General features: G+C 35.3%; 1 protein-coding gene across 1 annotated transcript; it reads left to right on the forward strand.

Moving 5' to 3' along the window:
- Window positions 1-242: 242 nt before the first annotated feature.
- LOC131430696 (serine-rich adhesin for platelets) lies at window positions 243-26,510 on the forward strand. The gene is made up of 6 exons (XM_058595854.1): window positions 243-688; window positions 1,308-1,508; window positions 1,567-1,664; window positions 4,859-5,133; window positions 10,456-11,943; window positions 24,354-26,510. The coding sequence occupies exons 2-6, from the start codon at window positions 1,506-1,508 to the stop codon at window positions 26,114-26,116; spliced, it is 3,627 nt and encodes a 1,208-aa protein (XP_058451837.1). The 5' UTR covers window positions 243-688; window positions 1,308-1,505; the 3' UTR covers window positions 26,117-26,510.
- The last annotated feature ends 288 nt before the right edge of the window (window positions 26,511-26,798 follow it).

Genomic DNA, 26,798 nt, shown 5'->3' on the forward strand with positions numbered 1-26,798 from the left:
GTTTGTGGTTGCGAAACTATCATTCGCATTTAATTTGTCGCTATCTTGTCGCATCGCAATCTTTGTTAACCACCAGTGAAAATTACTATATATGTTTCTGTAAAAAGGTAACCGTGTTGAAATGTACTTTTATTATTACTTCAATTGCAGAGTGTATTGTAATGTTAGGTAAACGATATTCCCCAGCCCTACATATAGGAAAAAAGTGGTTTGATTCGTTGACTTGCTCAGAACGAATTTAGCGCTTGGTGAGTTATGACGTGTTTTCTGCTGTGCTCTTCTTAAGTAGATTTTTCTGCAGGCTGGCAGCTAGGAAATTTGTCTTGACCTCCATTTTGCCTGATCAGCCTTTTCGTTTTAATTGGCTATTTCCGAGTGTTTCTGATTTTCAAAGACAGCCAGATTATAAATCGTCGTTATTCGCGTGTATTTCGTGATATTCTCGTCGATTTTGACGAAAAATCAATATCGTCCATTCGGTTTGATGGACATTGCCCAATATTCAGGCAATTACTTGCGCCGCCATCTTTGAACAAGCAGTCATGAGAAGAAAATTGCGTCTCGGTCGTGTGGCAGCTAAGTTTTCGTAGACGTTGGAACATCTTCACGATTTTGGATTACCAGTTACTAATGGACGTTATAAGTAGAACTTTTGTTTAGATGGAGAGAAGAATTAAAAGGATTTCGTGTGAGTTGCATTTTAATTAGTTGTAAGCTTTTAAAAAAAAAATAGTGGAGGTAGCTCAGGCATATTTCGAAAGTTTTTAAGACAATTGGGGCCCCATGGCGTAGCGCCTTACATGTTAAAATAAAGATTGGGTGGGAAACGGAAATCATTACTCTTCTTTATCGATTGAAAAATGTCAGGTAGGTAGAGCTAAAAAGCTAATTTGACACATGAGTTGGAGCATAAACATCTCATAGCCTCATTTTTCACTAGGAACTCATGGATTTTTTGTATAAATTTCGAATACATTTTTGGCTGTGATGAGCCAAATTTCGTGGAATTTTAAATTTGTGAGAAATAGTATAAAATGAATCACGGTCCACGAATAATGAACTACGATTTATCTAGTGTTTAAATTAGGGATTTTACTAACAAACGTTCATTAGTTAAGCAGAACAGTTTTATTTTATATACTTGATATCTATGCTATTTCTATGATTACAATTGTTTAGTTCATAACGTATATATAGAAGAAATTGACATGATTGACTTGAAAACTTTCGAAATAATCTGTAAAAAGTGATTTATTTGGTGAAGAATTTGTGGCTAAGGAGTTCTAAAATTGTGATCGTTTTTATAGTTTGAATTGCAAATGAAACGGATTTTACAATTGTAAAAAAGAAAACGTGGAAAAGGAAAAGACGCTATCGGCGGAAACAAAAGTGAATATAGAAGCTTGAGCGAAAAAGCTTACCGGTGAAAAGCATTCTCATCTGAAACATCGATACAGCAGTTTCGATTACTTTGTAAGGTCTCCGAACTTTTGCTGACAGACAAAATGGTAAACTGAAATGTTGTCAGTTAATGTGCAAATAATGAAATTGTTTTTTTTTATTCAGCCACGGATTGATCCTTTGAAGCTACTAGTGTGTCTTAGCGTTTTGCTAGCTCCTAATGGAGGTATTCGAAGCTCAAATGAGGTTAAACGGCTCGCCAAGTAAGTACTTGATAGTTGCATAGATTCAGGCGTTAGTATATATTGACTTGCCTAACTTAAGGGTAATAGGAAAAAAAGTGCCTACGTTTAGACTATATGCGGTACTATCAAGATTTCAAGCGCTACATCTAAAATGGGCTTAGAGCAAATGCAGCAACTGCAAGGTTCATAAGTGTTGTTTTATAATATAACTGAAATTGAAACGAACAGTTCTACTTTCAAATTTGTATACGCTGCCGTTCTGTTTTCTCTACACTCAGGCAAAAAATATATGGAATTTCATAATGATTTCGTATGGTTTTTAGCCACAAGAATATCGTAAGCGAATCATAAGGCCGCCTTATGAAATCACGAAAATTGGAATTCCAATAAAACGCCTTATGAAATTCATACGAACTTTTTAGGAATATTGTGCGAAATTTCTATAACAAACATAACTTCTCTCATATATTGTGGAGTTCATATGTTGTTCGTATGAAAACTATTATAGTGATAGATGAGATGTATGTTGCAGAGGTATATTGTTCATATTAATCTTATGAAATTATGATTTTGGTGATTTTTGATGCATCATAAGATTTGCCTTATGATTTTTACTACTCAATTTGCTTGAGTGTATATCTGAAACACAGATAGAACGCTGCTGGGGCTGCTAGTTTATTTTGTTATAAATTCTAGATTTAAATTTTAAAACTGACATAAATTATGCATCTAGAACTAGAACATGCCCTTAAGATTTAGCTATTTATGTAATTTGTAAACGCGCTAATCGTTACAAATTTTTATTCTTTTCTATTTAGACAAAATTTTTTTGGATGCCCAAATTAGTTTTAAGTATACCCCGCAATGAATTATTTTTCAAATACTAGCATGGGATGTAATCCATTTCAGGATTTGTGTGAAATTCAATATGAAGTAAAAAACGTACTGTTGATCAAAGGTTATACACAGACGCGCTATGCGTGATGTTTATTCCATCAATTCAACAAGTAAATCGTGCAAAGAAAAATACTTGTGTGCAAAAATAAAAGTATTGTCAAGAATAAAATCAAATGTTTGTTTCTTTACAGAAACATACGTGACGCTTGATATTTTTTCAAGCACGTTATCTCTTTTGACACGAATTGTGTATCATTGACCTGCTATTACGGGTAGGGATGTCGAGCAATCCATCGATCAATTGAGTAATCGAATTATAACCCTGATAATCGATTTATTTCAATTTGATTAATGAATAATGCAGTAGTCTGTGATTTCAGGTTTCAGACTTGTCGGTATATCTGCAGATTTTATATTTAGTATTTAAAATATCTTCTACTCTGCAGGTTTTCGCTGATTTGCGAGTATTTTTGCAGATATTCGCTAAACTGCTGAGTTTTTTTACAGATAGTTATAAAAGTATCAAACTTTTCAAACTGATTCGATTCTTTGTTTTCGCTCGTTAACTCGACAAAGCGAAGCCCTTTCTTTGGAACATTTTGCAGACATTTAAAAAATTGCACTAATGTATCATTTGAGTGTTAAAATTTTAACCTGGAATCTTTGGTACCAACGAAATAATATATTCAATGCTTTTCCACTATGCTATGTTTACACTACAGAATTAAAACATGTCAAAAAAATCATTAAGCATTTTCCTTAAAACGTGTTTTGAGACTATCTTGATGTCATTTCCGTTGTTTTTCAAAGAAAGACGAATCTTACAAAAGTAAAAAAAATCGAGTTTCTCTCTCCTACCAATAAATGTTTCAAAATCCTACAATTTTGCCTAAAATTCGGATTCAACAAAAATCTAAATTTTAGTAATACGAAGAACTATAAAGGCCGAAACTGTCATTCCATTTGTTTAGGTAAGTTTTGCCATCCGTGTTCCATGCCAACAAACTTCAATTGCTGGTAGGGAAGGGCGGAGCTGTTTTTTTTCTTTATTAGTTGTTTTTCTAACCTTTTACTACTGGAAATAGTAAATGAGACGATAAAATTACACGCAGATTTCGATAGTCCCACAACAAAAGGGCCTAACTGCAAATGAGACCCTCTCCTTGTTCACTTTCTCTTTTGATTATTACGGAGCCATTATTGGAAATTCTCTAAAGTTTCCAATATAAATCGAAAGCTTGTAGTTTTACCTTAAAAGTTTTGCGAAGAGTAAAGCGTCAAATATAAAATCAGTTTGCTTAATCGTGAAAGAAAAAGTAAACAAAGAGAAACTGTCATTTGCAGTTAGACCCTTTTGTCGTGGGACGGTCGATTTGCCTTAGTCGCAAAAACCAGCTAATTTCACGAAAACTACGCAAGAGAATCATAAAAGTAAACAAATCGAAAAAGGGCGAAACTCTTTTTATGTTGATTTATTCAGTTTATATAGAATGAAAGTGGTAAAATTTGCATGCCTTTTGAAGATAAACTAACAATTCATTGACTAATCATAAATTGATCTGAGAATATACGATAATTTTTAAATACGATTTGAAACCAGAGTCGAAACAGATGTTTTTCTCCATTTGCTGTCAATGTCAGTTTCGCCTTCCTTTGAAAAACAGCTGATTTTCATTGTCGGTAATTAAATTAACATGTTTTGGCTACATATTAACAGATATCTACATCAATCAATCTGACATCATTGTAACTGAAACGTAAGTTCGTAATTCCAAGCGTTGCAATTTTCAGCAGTTCTTCAGGATTCAATCTGAGAAAAATATAACTTGAGTGGTAAACTTAACGAATCCTTCTCAAAATTTCACAGATTATTCTCAACTAAATTTAAAAGACATTGTCAGGTGGATCTTTCGATTTTCATTTTCGTTTCAAAGAATATTTGATTTGTTGCGGGAATTTATTCAAACACTAACGTCTTAAGCCCACTATACTCAGCCCTAACTTAGCGGCTGTTAAATATAGGTCTGGCGTTCATCTTTTCATTTTGTCATTGTGAGTTTGATTAGTATACACATACATAAGTTCAAAATGTGCTATGATGTTTGCAAACATTACCGTTATTACTACCTACTACAGAAGTTGATGGTGCTTTCAATTAAATCTAAACCTAATTCAGTTTCGATGCCCACTACTGTTTAATGCATGTTAGTTTTGGTTTCAAATGAAAGCGACATAAGTTACGAATTAGAATAAAACATGCGATTGTGTACAATACATTATAAATTCTTATATTTTTTCTTAAATCTTCCTTTCAGTTTGATGGCCAAGTTTTCGAAAAAATTGGTATCAAAGTGTATCTACATACAAATACTGAAATGTACTGAGACAGAACTGCTCGGACAATTTATGGCAGCTGGAGGTTGGTCGCTCGTTCATATGTGGCTAGCCGATGGTATCACAACGAAAAACTGGCCTCTGATCCAGGAGCTACTAGAGTTGCTTTTGTGTTGCCCCGTTGACGTAGAGCGGCTCAAGAGTAACACTGCCCCAAAACTGGTGAAGTCACTGTCCAAGGATAGCAGTCATGAGGGTAAGTCATTTTAAATATTTAATTTTTATGTTCAATTGATAAACTACACGAAAGATTTTCATTATAAAGATAATAATCGTATAAATACGAATAATAATATAAAATGTACGCTTGTGAATTTTAGAACATTAGACAACACATTTGCAAATCACATAAAATCACTACTCGATAATATCTCCTAAAACACCCTCACTGTCGTTAAGTTAGTTATAATAACTAACAAGATCTGCAAATTGGTATAGTGTTGAGCGGCCAAACAACTGTTTTCCAAAAGAAGAATTCTTGCCTTGTCCTCGCAATGAAATCCAAGTTTCGATAGAAATATAAATAGAGGCCGCCGCTCCCAAGAGATACAGTTTATAACAAACATTAACCAACTAAAACACTTAGCCTTTTCCCACATCAGAAACAAAACAAATCATTGTCTGTGATTTTGCCAACAGTTTTCTTTCATTCTGCAATAACATTAACTTCAAAGTTCAGTACTTGCTCATGCCGTTTTCAACCAATTATGAACTGGCCTAAAACTGGTTTTAACAGCGGTTTCTAGTTCTGTCCTTCGCCACTTAAAGCGACAGTTTTAAGCTTCATACACGCATCTTTACTGTACTGGAAATCACGCGTTTTTTATAACGGCCAATAAGCCATCCATCAACATTCACTTTGAAGAGTAATTTCGAATGACTCGGCACTCGCTGAGAGTAAGTCATAGTAGTAAACGGTAGAGAAAAGTTTTCTCTTTCGTCTGGTGTTAAATTTAATACTCTACTTTTCATAACTCGCCTGCAATTTCTTTCAAAAGTGGAAGTTGACAGGTTGCTTATTGGCCGTTCTAAAAACACGCGTTAAATGATCCCTTATCTGTCTCACAGTGTGGCTTATACCTGTGAATATCATCTATGGTCAGCTCCAGCAAGAATAAGACAAATTATTCGTATTAAGCACTTATGAATAGAGCTGCCATATAAAAGCCTGTGATTCAAAATGAAAAATCTTTTCACCATCTGTGGCATGAACTATATACAAATAAATCTGTGAATATCTTGGTGAAACGTCTAAAAAATCTGTTAGTTTTTCGGAATAATAAAAATCTGTGATTTTCCTAAAATGTGAGATAATCTGATATCTGTGACAAAGAATCTGTGAAGTAAAAATGGTTGAAAATCGGTAGTTTTACAGAATAAGCTGTGAATATGGAAAAACTGCTTAAAAATCGTTTCGAGATTGACTTTTTTGTCAAATCTACAGTCCCACGACGAAAGGGCCTAACTGCAAATAAGAGCTTATCTTTGTTTTAATTTGAAAGCTTTGCGAAGAGCGAGGCGTCAAATGTTAAATCAATCCGGTAAATCGTGAAAGAAAAAGTCGTGGGACTATCGAAATGATTTTATACCGACACGGAACCGAAAACTACCTAATTTTGCTTATTTCCACTTCTTAGAGGTTCCGTTCAATAACCTAATTTTAGTTAAAGTGCCTAAGTAGTTTCTATAAACATAAAATTTACTCCGGTTGAGTCGTATTGACTCGATTTCAGGTTGAATGGGTTTTTTTTCTTAATTTTAGCTTATTGAATGAAGCTCTAGCTGTTGAGCGGTTTTGATCTTTGTGTTTTGATAAGAATTGAGATATAAAAAGCGAATGAAAGAAAAGATTCGAAACAACTCACAATTCAGTAAAAAGAAATCAAACAAAAGATTTTTGGGATTTTATATATTTTTTTAGAAAATTGCAAAACTTACATGTAAAGTTCCCCTTCGAAAGAATGCCTGGCACGCCAAGCCAGTTTTGTGTATTATACTTTATAGAGAAATTGAAGCCCGCAGACATTTTTTCGAATTTACAGACTCTTGCAACCCTATCATCTTTGTGTCAGACTTCGCTGACGATAGTTCAAACCTATCTCGAAGTAAGCACTTAGCCCCGGTTAAACAAAGTAACCATATTCCTAGACAATTTTTTAAAGAGCCGTTTAAAGTGACTGGTAAAGGTGACACTTGCCTCTATCGCCAGCGTTACCCTGAAACTTCGTCTAAGAAAAACCGAATATTATGATGTTAATATTGAGTGAAATATGTTAATCTTTGTATCTCCTGTATACTGCCGATCTACTTATAATTGTCCCATATAAATATATAATTGTCTATAGAATATGGGACAATTATGCTTAGAGCGGCAGTATACGTCATCTATAAAGGAACACCGAAACCGTGCACAGTGCGCATATGCGGGGGTTTTACTCCATCGGGTTGCTTCTACGATGTGGTAGTGTAGTACATCATAATTCCAATGACTGCATGTTTTACAGGCTGCAAAAAAAACTGTTCGACTATCTGTCTCTTTTTTTTCAAATTTTCAGACCGCCATTGCAATCTTTTACATTTTTCAACCTATTGCTCAAGTGATACTTACAAAACATTTAAATATAATAAACGGTTGAATGCAAACAAAAAAAACGCATTAAAAATGCCAACAGAAGCCTTCGTTCGAAGTCTTTATCCAATTTTTACACTGTAAAATACTTATACGAGTACCTAAAGTAAATTGAACTCGAATTTGGAATTTGGAATTTAATAACGCCATTGATAGCATATATTTCGGGTTTATCAAATTTATTTAATTTATATTGAAATGATGAAATATAATTGATTCGTTCTCGTAGTGTTTCTGTTTGAAATTGCCAGCCTGTCACAGCCAACCTCAATGTTTTAGGACCAACAGTCAACCTCAATTCAGTAGGACTCGACATTCTCGTAAGACAACTTTTTTCAATATTAGGAAAACTCCATTTGAAAAGTTGGCCCGGGTTGGCGCTTCAATGCATAGGGCGCTGGTCTTTACAATCCAGTTGTCGTATGTTCGAACCCTGCCCTGGAAGGATTCATAGTGTCAGTAAGATCGATCATAGCACCAGCCATGCACTGGTTCCTGTACGCTATGAATCGGCTGTGCGAAGTCTTCAAACAGAAGGTTAAATTCCACAAAAAGAAAGTAATACCAAGGCTTTGCTTTGTCATATGCACAGTTCTTCTGAACTGTCAATGATGAATCTTATGATGAAAGCACGATTAAATGCACGAAGAAAGCACGATTAGAAAATATGAAATTAAGTTTGACGTAAATATTTCGCAAGGTCATCAAATGATTGATGACGGTTTTCATTTGTTTTTTTTCATTTTTTCTTTTAATTCTTTCTAATTTAAATTAAATTATAGTATAATTGCTAGTTACCTATCTCTTGTACTGGTTACGAAATAATAGTTCTGGGAGTCATTCTTTGTAAACATAAAGTAAGCGTGAAAGTTAATGATGCATTATTACCAGAAGAGACAGTAAATATAGAGAATCTGTATATCGCTTTTGTGGTTTAATGAAATGTTACATCGATTTAGGAATTTTTTCACGAACTCACATAATAACTCATATTCAACCTTGAGAGTTTTATGATACTGTTTCCATAACTTCTACCTTATGTTTGTTCTCTGTTGAACTAAGGTTTGTCAACGAACATGTAAGCAAATTTATCGAATTTCAAAGAAAAGAGTTATCTAAAAACAATAAAAATATCCAAAAATCTTAATAAAACAATATTAATATTCAAAAAATTTCTTTTGCAGAGTTAAATTCTTCATTATGACAATTACCAAAGCTTTGTTGACATTCTCTTCTCGTAACAATCCATTTTGTTCCATGTTGCAAGCTATTTCAGAGTAAACAATTAATTGATAGTTGAATTGATCTTGATTCATTAGCAGTTCAAATGTGTCGTCAACGTGAAAAATAACCATGTAAACGATTTCGCGAATAATTTTAACTTTTAGTTCGGATCTGACAGTCGAGTAGTTACTCCATTGTCAAAAACAACCCAACTGCTATTTGTTTCTAGTGCTCCTTAATGCTTTTACCAGGAAAAAAAGCAATTTTTTAAAGTTTGTATGAAAGGTAGATAGTTTTTCATTTCGCTCATCCGATTTTTGCATTTTTCAGCTTCAGAAAAATGACATAACAGGTTTTGAAAATTCGACAGGTGACATTAGATGACACTTACCGAATTCCGTTCCCGGGTTGGCAGTTCAATGCATAGGGCGCTGGTCTTACAAACCAGTTGTCGTATGTTCGAGCCCCGACCTGGAAGGATTCGTATTGTCAGTAGAATCGTAGCACTAGCCATGCAATGGTTCTGTACACTCTGAATCGGCTGCGAAGTCTGTTGAAACAGAAGGTCAAATTCCACTACAGGAATGTGTAATACCAAGGCTTTACTTTTGCGAATTCCGTTAAAAGCTAACACACTCTTCGAAGTCTTGGTAAACGGATTTGCTGATCTCGGTTTATTTGTTGTTTACTGTCAAGTTCAGCAATATATATTCTGTCAAACATCGGTGAAAAAATGCGCTTCACTTAGATATAAGAATATTACTTTAAAGAATGTAGGAAAAGAGGATGTGGATTAGAGATGGTCGGGTGTCGGGTAGTTGTACCCGAAACCCGATCCGAAGCCGAATCCGACGGATAATATTGGTAGGGCCTGGGGTATAGGAAAAAATATTTGAGCGGGTCGGTTGGGTAATGGGAGTTTTTTCAATTTTCAACCGGTACGGGTCGGGTTCGGGTTTGAAAAATGCTTAACCGACCACCCCTAAATATGGATCACATTACAATCAGTAAAATGTCGTGTTTCCGATCTAATTCGGCATTTCATTATGCTGTGCTCGAGAATCGGTTTCAAGTGTTTACGAGATTTTGACAGTTCGATAGTAACTTCTCCTATGTGCATGATTCAGATTTTGCAAAAAATCACTTGAGTAAATTGTTTTTATACTATCCACTAAAAAAACACTTGAACAATACAATGCATTTAGTCAATCGAAAAAAGTTTATCTAGAGATTTTTCTTACGCTTTCTTATATTGCAATCATTTTATTATTTGTTCCCGTTTTATTTCAAGTGTAATGAAAACCAACCAATTTTCTTAGTCTGGCAGAAACCTTACCCTTTAATTCAATACATCGAACAGAGTTAGCAGACATCACTTTAACTTACTTTGAACAAAAAGGTAGATATGCGTATTTGCAATGAGAAGCTACTTTATAAAGAAAAAATGTTCAAATTCGAAAAACGTTGAAATTCATTTAAATTTATATAACTCTGAACTGAATCATTTCAATATTCATTGAGTTATACAAACTGAGCAGATAATTTTATAAAATAATACTTTCAGATTCAGATTATTACTTCAAACTAACAATAAATTTGATCAAACCTGGATCTTTAAACGCAAACAACTACTAATTACCTATCTTTTTTGTCTTCTCATTATAGGAGTACGGTTGCTTGCATCAAAACTTGTTGAGCAATGGCTCAAGATAGCTCGCAACGACATCCGTTCCGGTTCACAGACTAGTGTATCTCAACCACAGAGCGATAATGCTTCTTCGTCTGCAGGTGTTGATGCAAAATCTGACCTGCACAAGAATATGGCTGGAGACGATGACAATGTGGTTGATGAAAGCCTCGTTGATGATGAGGATACTCCCTCTCAGACTACTTCCGCTGAATTACTGCAACAAAATGATATAGATGGTAGTGTTGCAGGAGATGCAGAGTATGATAATGAGAACGTCGAAGAAACTAAGAAAGCCTTCAATACAGCGGTTGCAGAAAGTAATGCTAAGAAAGCTCCGCTGCTGTTTAAGATAACGATGAAAAATGGCAAACAAGTACTAGCAAAAGTGGAGTCACCTATTAAGAAAGGAGGCCTCCCAGAAGCTACGGTAGGTGATGATGAAATGACAGATACAGACAATGCAGCAACTGAAACTGATTCGAAGGAACAAGTGAACGAGGTCGATGTCTCAGAAGAAAAAACTTCGAAAGAAACGAATTCTGTTTCAACGTTGGAGGATGGCAAGGTTAATGTAGAGAGAAGTGAATCAGATAAGAAAGATAGGCGAAAAAGTGACGAGAAAGAACGCAGTAGAGAAAAGGATAAAAGTTCTAAAGACAAAGAAAAACACAAAGAAAAGGATAAAGATAAGGATAAGAAGTCAAGTAGTAGCGGAAGCAGCCATAGATCTTCTAAGTCATCATCGTCGTCGTCCTCATCGAAACATAACAGCAGTAGCAGCAGTAGTAAAAGCAAATCTAGTTCTAGTTCCGGTAGCAAAAGTTCAAGTTCAAGTTCCAGCTCGCGGGATAAGGATAAAGATCGTCACAATAGCAGCAGTAGCAGCAACAGTAGCAGCAAGCACCACCATAAAAGCTCATCATCATCATCTAAATCATCCAGTAGTAGTTCCAAGAGCGGAAGTTCGAGCGATAAACATCGAGACAACAAAGACAAATCTAATCATTCGAGCAAAGATAAGGACAAGGATGGTCAACCGAAAGTGTCATCCCCTTCTGCAGTTAAGTTACCCAAAATTCCCAGAAGAATAAAGGATGAGGACGATGAAAATTTGGATGCAGTTGGCCGTAAAATGTCGCCAGTAAACACCAAGAAAGCGTCGATCTCGATCGAGGTCCGAAATGCTGAAAATCGACCCAAAACTGTAAAAACATACAATTCTCAATTCCGCTCTCATGGTCTTATCGAAGAAGCTCCTCCACCACCTTCTCGCAAAGGACTCAAGAAACCAGCTTCTGCATCTAGTCCATCGACGGTGATTGGTTCGACTGCTACGGGCACCATTCCTAACAAACGTTCCTCGCCGCCTCCAACGACGAAGGATGCTCCCCCTGAGAAGAAATCCCGCGATGACCCGACGGAGCGGCCCGGAGCGATCAAGCTCATTCCACCTAAACGACAACGTAAGTATTCGCCGCTATACAACGCTACTTATAGGGGTCTGTTAAGTTTCGTTACAGATTCCGAGCTATGTTGGAATTGTGCATTCATAGAAACGGCATTGGCAGCGTGATAGCATAGCGAGGTGTGTGTGAAATATTATGTGATTCAATGTGATTTCGTCGTTTTATAGCAAAATTGATTAAGTTTGTGGACCTTAAAGCAGTTTAGCATTGACTAAATTTATTTCCAATCTCTGCATGTCAATGTTGTGATTGTCCGGCAGAATAAGGAAGACAATTTTTTCAATGCATTCACTGCATCCTGAATAATGTAGTTTGGAACGACTGTAATTTATTTCTTCAGTTGACAATAGAAGCAGTGTAACTCGAGGACAACGTGGGACAATCACTGGATCCGCAACGCCTGTGGGCGACCATGAGTAAGATTATTTCATGATTGTTCTTTTATTATCAAACACTGACAAGAACGCTCTTCCCTGGGTGAGTGCGTGCATCGAAAGTTCGCAAACAACGCGCCGATGGGAACCACGAAAAAGGCAGACGGAGCGTATTTTATAGTAGTTTTAAGCTCATTTCTTGATTTCTCTATATTTATCGTCTCACATGCCACCCGATAACAATTCCGATTACAGGCTTCAGTGTATCTTGGCTATTTCTCGCATATCTATTGTAACTTTTGTGTGGGAAACCGCATGAAAGCCGCGAGACGAGAAAATGGCGACCGAATAAAAAAAAACGAACAATTGTCAAGAGAGAGAAAAAATCGAGCAATAAAAAGAACAAAACTGAACCCGTCGGAGTCCTGCAAATCCAAGGCCGAACTAGCAAAGAAGGGTGCTTTCATTGAGTGGGGTCCCTTGTCTACACTAACATCATGTTTAAATCAGTGCAGTTGGTTGCCCGTAGCTTCTTATTAATCATAAATTGTGTCTTTACTTAGCTTACGAAAGATATATGGAAAGTAGTTAGTTTCGTGTTTTCAGAGAAAGTTAGTTGATTTAGTCTTCCTCTTAGCTGTCACCGTTACTTTAATAGATTGCAAACGCCGTGCAGTTACTGAAACGTTTCATGCTGATAGTTGAAGTTACTAGAATTCGTTCTTCTGAAATGTACACCAGCTTCCGTTGTCATTTTTTGTATCAACTGAGTGATTTAGTTTTAAATGACGAAACCATACCATCAATTGCTCTTGATCCGAAAATATGCCCCTGAATCTTCGTTTATATTATTCTTACGAAATCGATACTAATATTTGAAATCATATGTGTTCCATGCGACCATTGGATTGTTATCTAATCTAATGGTATCGTATGACACTGATCTAACCAAGGAAATTCACAATTTCGAATTCTATTTAAAAATTATAGTGTCAAAAGATTGCTCTGTTTGTTCGTTTACTGATCATCGGTAACGTTAGTGTATGTTCCAAGTTTGGATGTAATACCAATTGGAGCTTACTCAGCAGGTTTTAGGGTAGCATTGTGTAACTCATATGGACAGACTTTGTATGACAGCTTCTTACAAAAAGTCGTTCCAATTTGGATGAACAATACAACCTTACCATGATCGTTCGACTTTGATTGCTAATCGTGACACGACGAAATTGAATAAACAGGCCTTTGTCTTAGATTTGATGTTTTCTTTGCACGAAATATCGAAATGTGATAAATCACTGATTAACCATCATGTAATCTAAGCAATATTTGTTGGCTAAAATAATTAAATAAACTCCGAGTAACCCTCAGGTTTACCTCTTTAGCAGTGAAGAAAAAATGGCCTACGTTGGCTGCCCAAAGCATGTTGTGTGGAACTGGCAACCCAGTTGTATATCCAAGTTCCGATTTTTAAGAATTACTGCAATGTTAAATGAGAGTCGACTGAGTATATTGTAACAGAGAGCTCAAATTTCACAAGAGAAATGTAAATACCAAGCTTTTGCTATGAGTATAGGTATACTGCCCATACTCGTTCCATACAGAAAATTTGTATTTTGGTAATATGATAGGCAGGGGACTGATATGAGGGTGCTTTGCATTTGGGACAGACTAGAGTTATTCTGAAAGTAGAATAAGGATAGGATACATTCGTCAAGCCAACTTAAAAATTCTTATGGGATTGATATGCGAGTAGGTGAAGGCTGCCGTAATGCGATAATAATAGCAAAAGATGCATCTGCAAAATAGAAGCTAGGAATAAATTATTTAGAGGTGGAGATTAAGTATTTCTCGAAGAAAAATGTCCAGTGTGAAGCATGGCTTATATGCTCATGTAAATTTAAAACTTTCGAAGGATTTTCTCCCATCCAAATTCGATTCTCAGTTCCTAATATATACGAAAGCCGAAATAAATACGAATAGACACAGCAATATTGATGCTTAGGGAACATTTCAGTTAGTATTCAATTTTCACAAGAATTCGTTATTTATCTTATATTTGACTTCACTTGATCTTGTTGATCTGTTTGTTCGCAGCTGACGTCTGTCACACTACTGCTAATGAATTAAATAATTCAAAGGAATGAAACAAATGATTTTATGCTTTTGAAACATTCCAGAGTGAGGTGAAGCCTAACCCCGGTGAACGACTCAAGAAATCAAAACCGAGGTGAACTGCTATTCTACGCATAATTTTCCCATTTCCTAAGGGATTTCCTAAATATATAGGACAATAATACTTGGAACGGCAGTAAAATAAAGTGAAATAAAAAGACAAAAGCGTTCTCATTCTATGAATCAACGACTTGGATTCGCATCAATTTAGGCCGCATTAGAGCATTAGTTTGCCTTACTACTGATATGCGTATATGGGCAGTGCACCACACGTGTACAAACAAATACACCATACAATGCGGATTTAGAACTTCTTTCATTATCCAGGCTTTCTGTGGCTCCAAAGGTATTATGATTGAAGTTGCACAGATGGTCGTTGTACATAAAATCAATGTAACCCTCAACTACAGCATTGAAACGTTGAATTGTATGCAAGATATGGAACTCGTCGGAATTTACTCCCGCTTTCGCCACCTACGCTTATCTGTATGCGCAGGCGCACTCTTCTGCTGGTTCGGCCTTTGATGAGGTATTTTTTTTCCCCTCTATGCTACTTCCCTGAGACAGCGCTGTGTGGCCTACCTGCACTTGTAAGCACTCCGAAGATGACAGTAACCATGTGTAGGTATTGAAAGAGGGGAGCTATGACAGGGCGGTGGGGTAATATGTACTGATTAAACACCTGTTCAGTTGATTGCATTTTTTTTGAAAACTTGACCCAGATAGTCGTTGATTGTTTTACGCTTGAGAGCGCCTGCCTTCATCTAATCTATAAGTAATATAACGATTCATTTTACCCCAACTTTATCTCATCTACTATACTTGGACTGTTAGTTAGAACGAGATCTACTATCTTTGTTCAATTCATTAACGAAAATAAAATAGGAAGTAATATAATAGCGTAGCTAAATATAAAATATTTCTATTTTTTCTCATCAATTTTACTGAGATATTGTTTCTTGGCGAAACCGAGAAATCGAAGTTAGACGAGGTTTCGACACGAAATAAATATAGGTTCAATTACCCTAATATGAATATGTAAATATATTGTTTTGTTGCATGAAAGGCAAACAATGAGCTTATGTTTTAGAGCATACGGTTATTGGGTCGTTATTAAAGATTCAACCGCTGATTTAACTTACAAGCAACTGACCAGACAAGCAACTACTAACTGATTTTGACTGAGTTCGCATTGATGCTCTCGTAATTATGACATTCTGCGATCCACCAAGTGTTTTACTTTCATTGAACCATATGTGACTGTTGATAGTGTCTCTGGGTGTGTTCAAGTCAGTGTTGGTTGTTGGTTTATTACTTTAATTATGCAGTAAGCGTTTTTTCAGTATGCGATTCCCAGCACGAATATCGATTTTTGTTTGTCGTGGCTCTCATAACTCCAGTTTGACCTACTTCCCGTCTTCTTTCGATTTACAGATGGAATGCAATATAATGAGATGAGAGCGTATATCCAAACTCTTCTTTGATCTACACGAGAGATTTTCTTTTATAACAAAACCTGAATAGTTTCGCAAATTAAGTTCTTGCTTTTGAGTTGAAATCATTGATAAATTCGGGAATGATTATGAATATTAGCAATATTAATAAAATATCTAATATGTCACACAAAATTACTAACGAATGGAAGAAAATTATTCTTTTCATCGTGTTCGAACATGAAAAAAATTAGTTCAAGGCAAACATGGTGCAATAAACAGGCATACATTTCAATAATTTTTTTCGGAATTGATATAAAATGCACAAGCATATATTCAAGTCTGGCTATGGCATTCGTTATAACGTCCGATAAACGTGTTTATTATTCATGTATGAAGTCGAGCGGTGAAACCCATTGATTGTACGGGTTATTTCGCTCAAAAATAGATTCAATTGTTCAACAGCATGGGGAACATCTTTGACTAAAGATAGACATGAATAAAATATGTTGGAGTGATTAAGTATATCAATTAGGACAAAACTTATATACCAGCTTCAGTAACATGACTTTTCAGTTAACCCTTAAATGCACAATGGTGTTTTACAACATATTTATTTATTTATTTATTTACAATCAACAGACACAATTTGGTGCTAATGATAATTTCTAATAATATTCAGAAAAATTGTACGTGTTCTGCTTTGTAACGCATTAAAATCATACCCAGATGAAATACGGTTGAACGATCTCTGTAAACCAATAATAGAACCGTTTGCGCCATATTTGGTACGTCATACAGGAAGTCGAAGAAAAGCACTGTTGCGGAGAGCTATTATCAAAGTGCGTGATAATTCCCGTCGCACTTGTATTGTGTCGAGACCGATTAATAACTCGGGACTTTCATAACTAGGCAGTTGATAAGAATCGGTCCACGACAATCGGCGAAGAGCGAAACGAACAAATCTGCGCTGTATTGCCTCAATCCTATGAGCACCGTTCAGGTAGCAGGGGTTCCAAACTGCCGAGCAATATTCGAGAGTTGAACGAACAAGCGAGCAGTAAAGCGATTTTAGACATACAAGAAAAGGTTTCAAACTTTGTATTTACGTGTTTCATACAAAGTTATATCGAATCAACTTAGATTAACCGTTATAGCATAAAATACGGAAGACAAAGCATAGTACGACTATTAGTAGCAGTGATTCTAGATATATTGAAGATTGGCTTGTTCCTAATAATACTTTGGATGATTTTTAGAGTCTATAAGGTGGTTTAAAAGTGATTTATTTGTAGAAAGACAGTTTCCCAATACTAAGAGCGTGTTCGGCAGCTTGAATTTTTCCGTAGCAAGCTGTTTTTAACTGAACAATTCTACTGTCTTTTTCAAAATTGATATACGCTGTTTTATTTTTTTAATTTGGAACACAAATAAAAGACTGATTTTGGGTTGTCAGTGTGTTTTGTCATTATTTCCAGATTTCAATTTTTAAACTGTCATAAATTATGCATCTGAACATACGCCAAATCGAATATAAACTTTGAACCGCGTGTGTGAAAAGATAGTTTTAGCGATCGAGCTCAAATGTTTCAAAATTCCTATAAAACCTAAAAGTATACTGCAACGAGCAACCTTATCGTTTCTTATTCTATTTCCTTGTTATATACTAATATTCATCTTATTGGATGAGATATTTCTTTTTTTGTCATCTTATTCACTTTGATGGTACACATCTCGCCTCTGGAACACGACTGAACGAATCTTAGATTTTTTGCCCCGCCGTCACCCTATACTCCCGAATCTCGTGCATCCTCCTTGATTGCACGCCCTTAGCGAGTTCGTGGTCTGCGACGATCTCTTCCATGTTCTCTCCTGAGCATCACGTATGCTATTATTATTATTATTATTATTAATGTAGTTTATATCCGACTTTAACCCTTTGGTCTTTCGCCGGGTAAACTTGAGACAGCTTGTGATTCATGCGCCTGCGCCATTATTCAATCTCTTCTCTATCACCGAATATTGAGTGCATGATTTTCTCCCTCAATCACGCCTAATATTCGAAAATCTGCCTCCTTCAACAACCCAATCATTTTTTTATTAATCGTCAATTTATTTTTTGCTTCGTAAATGAGAAACCGACAAAATCTTCCGAAAAAATGTTACAATCATGTTTGGGATATTTTTTTGTTTCAATTATAGAGGCTTCAACTTTATGATCATTCGCCTCTTCGGGTCAAAAAGCTTCCTGGCCGAATGTGTGGGGTTGGGGATCGAACCCTGGGCTGCGTGAAGGGAGTCGAGTAACCCGTCCCCCGAGATGATGGTTTTCATAAGTTTAGATAACTGATTCATTCTACAAGCTTGTTTGTAACAAATTTATCCAACCTTCCACTCTCCAATGGATTGCCAGAAAATCGTTAAATTTTATATCATCAAACTGTTTCTTGTTGAAGATATGTATACTTTCGATGTTTCAGTTGTGATGTGATCGTGTTCTCCCAGCGAACGACCATAATTAGGTTAAAGCCGGGTATAAATAAACGATATATAATAAGGATATGCAAATAACTCGACAATTCATACTTCGCTATAAGATATTTTTTTTTGTTGTGTCAATTTTGTGAATGACGCACTCTTCTTTCAAATTTTAGCGCCGTCCACATAATTTATGCCGGTTCTACTTTTGTCGTAAAAATTCGAGAGAATGCACCAATTTTACCCTTTGAGCCAACCACTGTGCGTCCGGATCCGCAGTTTAGGGGGACAAAGACAATTGCGGCATGTCCTTACACATTAGAGCTTGATGTCTTCAGAACAAATGATCAGTGACATTCAAGCCATATTTTGATGCAGATGATATTAGGGTGATTCAAAAATTGCTTCCCGAATGTGTTGAGATAGAAGACTTTATTCTTCGGCAAAATTATAGAAATACTTATATCAAGCAGCTTTGCCGAAGGCGCCGTTGTGGTATCTCTAACGGTTTTACTATTTTAATAGAGCAACTTTTCTGGATATTCCCGAAGGAATCAGATTTTTTGCTCTAGCTTATTTATTATTTACTTCTCGTTTTTGGTGTCTTTGGATATCGTCATCAATTTTCTCCGGTTTCTGTGCAAAATAATGAAAATTGATCATATTTTCTACTGTTTCATAGAGTGTCTTCCTTAATGTATGACTGCTACAAAATTAATAAAAGCTGCATCACAGTGAAAATATCACAAGTTCTCGATTTCAATCAAAATTTAAATATAATAACCAACAAAAATATACATTCATTTTAATTTTGTGGTATGATCGAATCTGTATAGTATGAGATTTGAAATTGAAGCTTTTTCAAAACAAAAATGCAGTAATTTTACTGATAATAATTACTGGTTGGTTCGGTAAAATGTGAACAAAAATATCAGTCACATTCGGTACATGTTACATTGAGGTAACATTGAAATGTTCGTTGTGTAGAAAAGTTTTCAATAATTTTAAAGATAATAATTTTGATCGTCTTGTTTTTCATCATGCCGATTTTCCAAATGAAACAGATATCATATGTGGGCAGTATAAGCACTTTGACAAAGTCGTTCGACCGGTTATATTATATGTCGTGATTTTAAGTTTTTTTCTGGGAAACTGGTTTATTCAAGACAATATCTCCAAAGGTCATTTATTAGATTCTAAAAATTTGACGCTGAAAAATAAATAAACTCAAATGTTTTTGAATACAATATTTTATTTTGAAAAAAAATTTACTCTACGTTAATTTAATTTCACTTTGAATCAAATGATTACGATATCTGATTCAAAACAAACAAAATTTTGTTTCTGTAGTCCCGTGCAGTTCTCTGTGGTATTAAATATAAAAGTATTAGAATTGATTATATGGTACTTAGGAACATTTATTTTAGATTACTTCAAAAATCTGTTATTAAAAGAACAAGTTGATTTGAGTGTGGGGAATTTAAGACTAAGGTTAACCGTGAAGTAACGGCTCTTGTTACCGTTCTCACTTCCACTTTCACTTCACTCATATATCACTTAATTTGATTTTAGCTATTACCAGTTTCACGCACAGAGAAGTAATCAGTGTAGTAAAAAAATCATTTTTCAACAAAATTTTGTGATAATAACAAAAGGCTCATCGAAGTAATTACTTTTTTCTTTCGTGATAAAGACCTACATTCACTTCATTTGATTTTCACCGTAAAGTGATACGGGTAATAAGGGCTAACATTTCAGGAGCAAAATAATTTCAGATCCGAATTTATTTCAAAGTTATAAAAATTAATAAGAAAATATTTGATTATTTATTTAAAAAAAATCGTTGAGAATTTCAAACCATTTTGAAAGTTGTGAAAAAATTACATGAATATCAATGTGAAACGTTCATTTCGTAATGAAAAAAACAAGATTTTTCAAACAAAACGCAGTTTCGAATTACTCGATTATTTAATAATCAAATATAATTTTGTATACTAATCGAGTTTTTTATTGATTACTTGATCAATTATTTGATTATTGATATTGGATTTTTCAAATTATTCGATTTGTTGTTTATCCAAACATTAGGTGTTTCGAATATTACTTTCAATCTAATGGATTAAATTTCAGTTAATTTTTTTTCATCGATTACTCTATTAATCGATCGATATTGCGACATCCCTAGTAACAAGTCACGTGTACACACGGTAGACGATCATCTCGATCACACTCGTTGCAATGAATCGTGTTGTTTCGGTTCTGTTTCTTTGGCAATTTATTACTCTGAATAGAAAACATTTATGACGTTAAAATAAATAATCCATTAGACTTAGTGGTTTAATATGCACCCCAAAAAAGGTTCGACACTCTTCACAAGCTATGTTCTACAATGTTATCCGCACATAATCAAGTGCAAAACAATTTTTTAGTGTAAACAATTTCCAAATACAGATCTGCTTGATTTTAAATCAATGAAGTTTCCAAATCACAAAACACTTTATTCTTAAAAATAACTTGAATATCGCAGTGAGCACCAAATATTTTTTTTTATTTTCACTGCATACAAATTCGAATGGCGTATAAGCGATTGAGGAGCTATTTTTCAAATCGTCAATTAAATTTCTAACACACATTGTAAATTGAATTTGAACATCTGTTATCTGTGATCTAAAATAATTTTTTTTTGTATCGAGTCTAATTTGACTTTCGATCTTGAATATTAAAAATAATCTTTAAAATTTGTAACCGATCTTCATGTGCTTCTTCGGAATTTTGAATTTTTAATCCCGTAACATGTGTCTCGTAGATCCTTAAATCAATTTCACTTCAAAGCAAAGTTTGACGTTATTCTGAAAAATCTCTTAAAGGACTTTGGACATCCGTATAAAAGACGCAATTTTCGGAAATCCATACAGAAAACTTCAGAATTTTCTTACAGTAACATAAGTTCTATTCATAATTAGTTATAATTAGCAAAATACAAGGAAAGCAATTCTGGAAAACCGCATAACATAAAGTAAATGCTAAAACATGCAAGGGTTACGGAGCACATTAAAAAAATCGCATAAAAACCTATATCTTCGAATATTCGCATTGATAAAAAAAAACATAATTTCGGAAATCGTGAAAAAATCTTCAATGTGTTTTCGTTTTTCTAACGCAAATTTTGAGATAACACTTGCACGAAAAATTTGAATGTATTGAGAAATAACTAGGTATTCTATACTCAGTTGATTACTTCTGGTTCCACGACATTGTTTTGCCTATCGACTACAACACTGCAAAGTAATATGAAAGCGAAATCAGAGTTGAAGGCCCTTATTACCGGTGTCACTACATGGTAAAAATCAAGTGAAGTGACTGACCCTTATTATGGGTATCCTTCACGGTGGAAATCAAATGAAGTGAATGTAGGTCTTTATTACGGAAGTCGCTTCAGAGACAAAAGTAATTACTTGGATGGACTTGATGTCATTATGAACATCACGTCACCAACATTTTGTTGAAAAAAAATAGTTGTTTCCACCACAGTGATCTTTTAACTATGCGTGATACTGAAATTTTAAATTCAAGTATTAAATAAAGATTTCACTCACTGAGAAGAATAACAGAGGTACTGTTACCACATTTGTTTTTTTTTATATCGTTTATTTATACCCGGCTTTAACCAAGTTGCGGTCGTTCACCGGTACCACATTTGTTATGTGACTTCTGTTAGCCTGGGTTAATATTTTCGGGTTTGATTTCCAATTAACTGAAGCTGAAATAGTTGATCCAAACATGAATTTAGAACATAGTTTTGAATTTTTTATATTTCTGATTCTTCCCATTCTTTCAACAAATATGTGGAAGTTTCAATTTTTGCAATTTATATTTTGGGAAATATGAAGGTGTTTTAAAATAACTAAACCTAATTGCTCTGATTGTTAATTATCCTTCAAACATTCTGAAAAACTGAAAAGTTCATTGTTCTCGTCATGCAAATCGATCAAAGATTTTCCGATGTGCACAAACATTCGGCTGGCACTGTATTTCGAAGTGTTTTGTATCTAAATCAGAGGAACGTTGTTAAGTCAAATTATTCTGATTTCTGAAAGACTAAAAATCAGATTAAAATTTTTTAAATTTCCACACTTGATATAGCAACATAAAAATCAAAACGAACGAATGGGGATAGTGGATCTTACCTTCACTAATAAATGAAATGAATGAAAAAAATTGAGATGAATCGTGAAAAATTAATTCTTTAAAACTGCGTTGCTTTGGTAGATTTTTGTATTTCAGATCAGTTCTAAAATCGAATCTAACATAAACTCTGCAGACGTGGTTATGTTATGTTGGTAGTTTTAACTTGTTTTAGTCATCGCAGTCAATGCTAGTAAATTGCCTAGAATATTATTTGATATAATGAATTGATTTTGTTTTTCATATTCATCATTTAGGGTAACTTTAACATCATTTATACAGTATGAACCTACTAATACTAAAGGAACTATATTATAGTACTCAAATGTGATTTCACTGGTTCAAATGACATACTTATTCGTTGATTACACAGTATTAGTACGCCATGTTTATAGATCCAATTTTAATTGAGTAGTATTTTTGAGCTTATTCGCTCAAAAATATATATTTGAAGAGAAAATTTTTACCTAGTAACCATGACTCAAGTTAAACTCGCAAATTTAAGTATTGCTTTTGTTCTGAAGCAGCCTATATGTAGTTCATATCGTGGAATCTTGCATAAAATTATTAAGTGAAAACTATAGTTATTATAATTATGATATAACATTAGGTTTGCGACGATGTAATTGTTTCATTATATAATACATCAAGAAATTTTTCTAAACAATTCAACTATTCTCACGTGGTTTAATCACACATTTTCAATAGTAAATAACGCGATGTATTTACAGTTATATTATCAAAATATGATCAGCAGAAAATGCATTCAAAAACGGCTTTGTATTCTAGAGAAGAATAACACCAAATTTTAATCACAATTTGTAGATATTAGGATCTAGAAACGACGTATAAAAGTTCACTGTTGTCAAGTCACTCAAAGATGTGATTTATTTTACCAAAATGCAAACTCGTTTTCAATTGTGTTAAACAAAAAACCCTTGTGTAAAATATGTGTGCTGACACAATATATTGATCAATAAAGTATAGAACGTATATCACATTGTTTCAATTGCTCCTTATTTCCTCAAATTTTAATCATCATGCCTTGGTCCATCTATCTACTCACTTCTGCTCAATCTAGCTCAGTATATGAAACACATTTCTCAAGTACTTAGATCAATCAAGAAAAAAATAACGATTCAATTCTTTAATTCTCCCTCATCTGCAGATCATAACAAAATTCCATCCGAACTGTAACTGTAACTAGATTTTTTGATTTTAACTACTATTGTACGACAAGGATTGATTACGAACATTGCTTTTCGTTATAAATTATAAACATTTTATGACTTGATCAGATCGTTAGAAACTATTCAAGATCGACTCTAACTTCTTCATTCCACGTTGCAAGGCATCGCAGATCAAAAATTAATATTCGGAATCACTCTTTAATTTGAATTCATCGGACATTCGATTCTGTCAAAATTGATCGAAAACGATCATCGGTTGTAACTTACACCTAGAAGATGCTGTTTGATGTGAGTTCAGTTACGAGGCAGATGAATTTTAGAATGTGGCCCAATTGAAATATATGCATAAGTGAAACGAATAAACTACCGCGTGGTGGTCTCAAAGTATTTGGGATATGATGATTCGAATTGATAAATAAATATTCTTACATATAATTTACAGATTTCATCACCTACCAGGACCATCGCTATCACGTAGCCTACATATGTCACTTGAATGCACATTTTCTACGTTTTTGTTATTGTTCATTCGCAAAACAAACGTATATATTAATTGATTCTCTTTTTTTCTGCAGATTCGCTGGTAGAATCGGATATGTTCATGGATGCCCTTTCCGCTACACTCAAAAAGGATGTCAAGAAACGCAAACGTAGACACAGCGGTTCTGAAGGATCAGCTAAACCTCCCACAGAAAAAGCAGCCGCTGTTAGCACCACAACGGAGAAGAGCTCTAATAAAGCTGCTTCACCAGAAAAAACTGTTCCTCCATTACCGACCAGCCCAACGGTCGAAAAATCTGCAAGTCCCACAAAAACTAAACAACCGGATGCAACCGTGCCCGAAACCAATGGCACCAATGAATCAGAACCTGTATCCCCTGCCAAGGTAATAGCGGCACCGATGTCCTTCTATCGCGACACTCTGGCCGATACCGAGGAAACTGGAGAAGAAAAGAAAGTGTCTGAAGAACAGGACGAAAAGACTGCTGAAAAATCGAGCGAAGATGTTGAGACAAAGAAAGAAGAACCTCTTGACACACCGGCTGAACCGGAGGACGATGATGACGATATAGTCAAAAAACCAAAACGGTTGAAATCTGAACTAAATGATGATGTAGATATCGATGAGAAGAGTCTGATTGATGCAGTCGATGATGACCTCGAGAAAAGGATAGCTCAAGCTGGAGAGACCCAAAATGCACAGAACGCTGTGAAGAAACCGCCAGGTCCAGGATGTGGCCCTGATGGACCTCCCGGTGTATTAGTCATTCATCGCCGCAAAGGACCCAAGAAACAGCTCAAGTGGAGAGCCCAGGAAGACCTAGAAGAGATTCGGTATTTCGAATTGGACGTCACCGAACGTTGTAACGTTACAAAGACATTCTCCGATCTTAAAAACATGGAACGTGTGGATGAACGAGAAAACTACATACTGTCTCGCAAGATTCATTCGGATGATAACATGACTGAAAGGATACCGTGGTTACCTTTAATAACAGTAGACAACGTTCCATCTCATCCGGAAGGGGTTAATAGTCAAGAGAAACGTATTCAGCGAGATCGTGAACGCAACGTTCTTCAAGCTCTGTACTTCAATCGGCACATGATTCCTGATTCACCGGCTGAGCCAGACGTGGAAGTATATTCCATTTCACAACCAGCTCACATTCCGATGGACGATGTTACCGGCAATCCTGATTCGGTGAACGATTTTACCACAATGCCTTGGCCCGAACCGAAGTCCACACCACCTCATGAATCAGCTGGTTTCAATTCTCCTTTCTTCCCCGGCACTGGAAATGATTTTTCACAATTCGGTGTTTCAGGGAACTGGGATTTGCCTGGAACCAACCCACCTCCAATTCAAGGAATGTTCCAACCTAATAGAATGCCACCCCAAGGAATGCCAACTGGTGGTCCAAATAACAGTCCTCATAATGGTCCCGGTGGTCCTAACATGATGAGACAAATGAGCATTCCTCCGAACTTACCTCCAAACATAGCATCACCTGTTCCTCATCCTAACATGTTCCAGAATAATTTCGGCCGCGGACCAATGCCTATGCAACACATGAATGACCTGGACGATGATAATTTCCGGAATGGACCACCACCACCGCCTGCCTGGTTCAATAATGGCAATAACAATAATCGTGGTCATCCTTCTTCACATCAAGGAAACTTTCATCACAATCGAGGTGGATTCGGTGGACGAGGAGGAGGAGGCAACTGGAATCGAGACAATGACCGAGGTGGTCCTCGAAGTAGTAACTATCGGCCACCATGGTTACAGAATAGAGGCAATCACAATAACCATCGTGGTGGTAGAAAATGGTAAACTTTGCCATAGGAGTTATAATCTTAATTATTTGTACAGTGACACGGCAGAGCCTAGTGATAATAGTGAAGTAAAAAAAATATTCCGCTTGTTGTAAAGCAAAGAATATTCGTGCTTAGATTGTAAGGCATATCAACCTATATTGTGGTTCAAACAGCTATAATGTAACGGATAGGTTCGGTTTAAAAGCATTTTGTATGTGTTTAACATTAATTTTGAATAGCTGACCTTGAAGGTACAAATTTACTATCCATTTTTGCTTTGTTTATTTTTTTTTATTTAGATCTAATTGCTAGTGCCTATCTAAGTCAAGAATCACGAGAATAAGTGTGAGTGCTTATTGTATGACTTATGTAAATAGTTTGAATAAATATATGAATTTGTTGTACCTATACGTTGTTTGTACCTGATGCTTTATTGAAAGAAATCTTCACAGCTCGCAAAAATGATCAATTGCTGGCCCTTATTACCGTTCTCACTCCACTTTCACATTCACTTCACTTACATGTCACTTCACTTGATTTTACCTATTACCGGTATCACGCGTAGTGAAGTGATCACTGTGGTGGAAAAAACTATTTTTTTTCAACAAAATGTTGGTGGCGTGATGTTTCAAGTTCATTCAAGTAATTACTTTTGTCTCAGAAGCGACTTCCGTAATAAGGACCTACATTATTTTCAC

Source organism: Malaya genurostris, chromosome 2 (genome assembly GCF_030247185.1).
Source record: "Malaya genurostris strain Urasoe2022 chromosome 2, Malgen_1.1, whole genome shotgun sequence".
Lineage (NCBI taxonomy): Eukaryota > Metazoa > Arthropoda > Insecta > Diptera > Culicidae > Malaya > Malaya genurostris.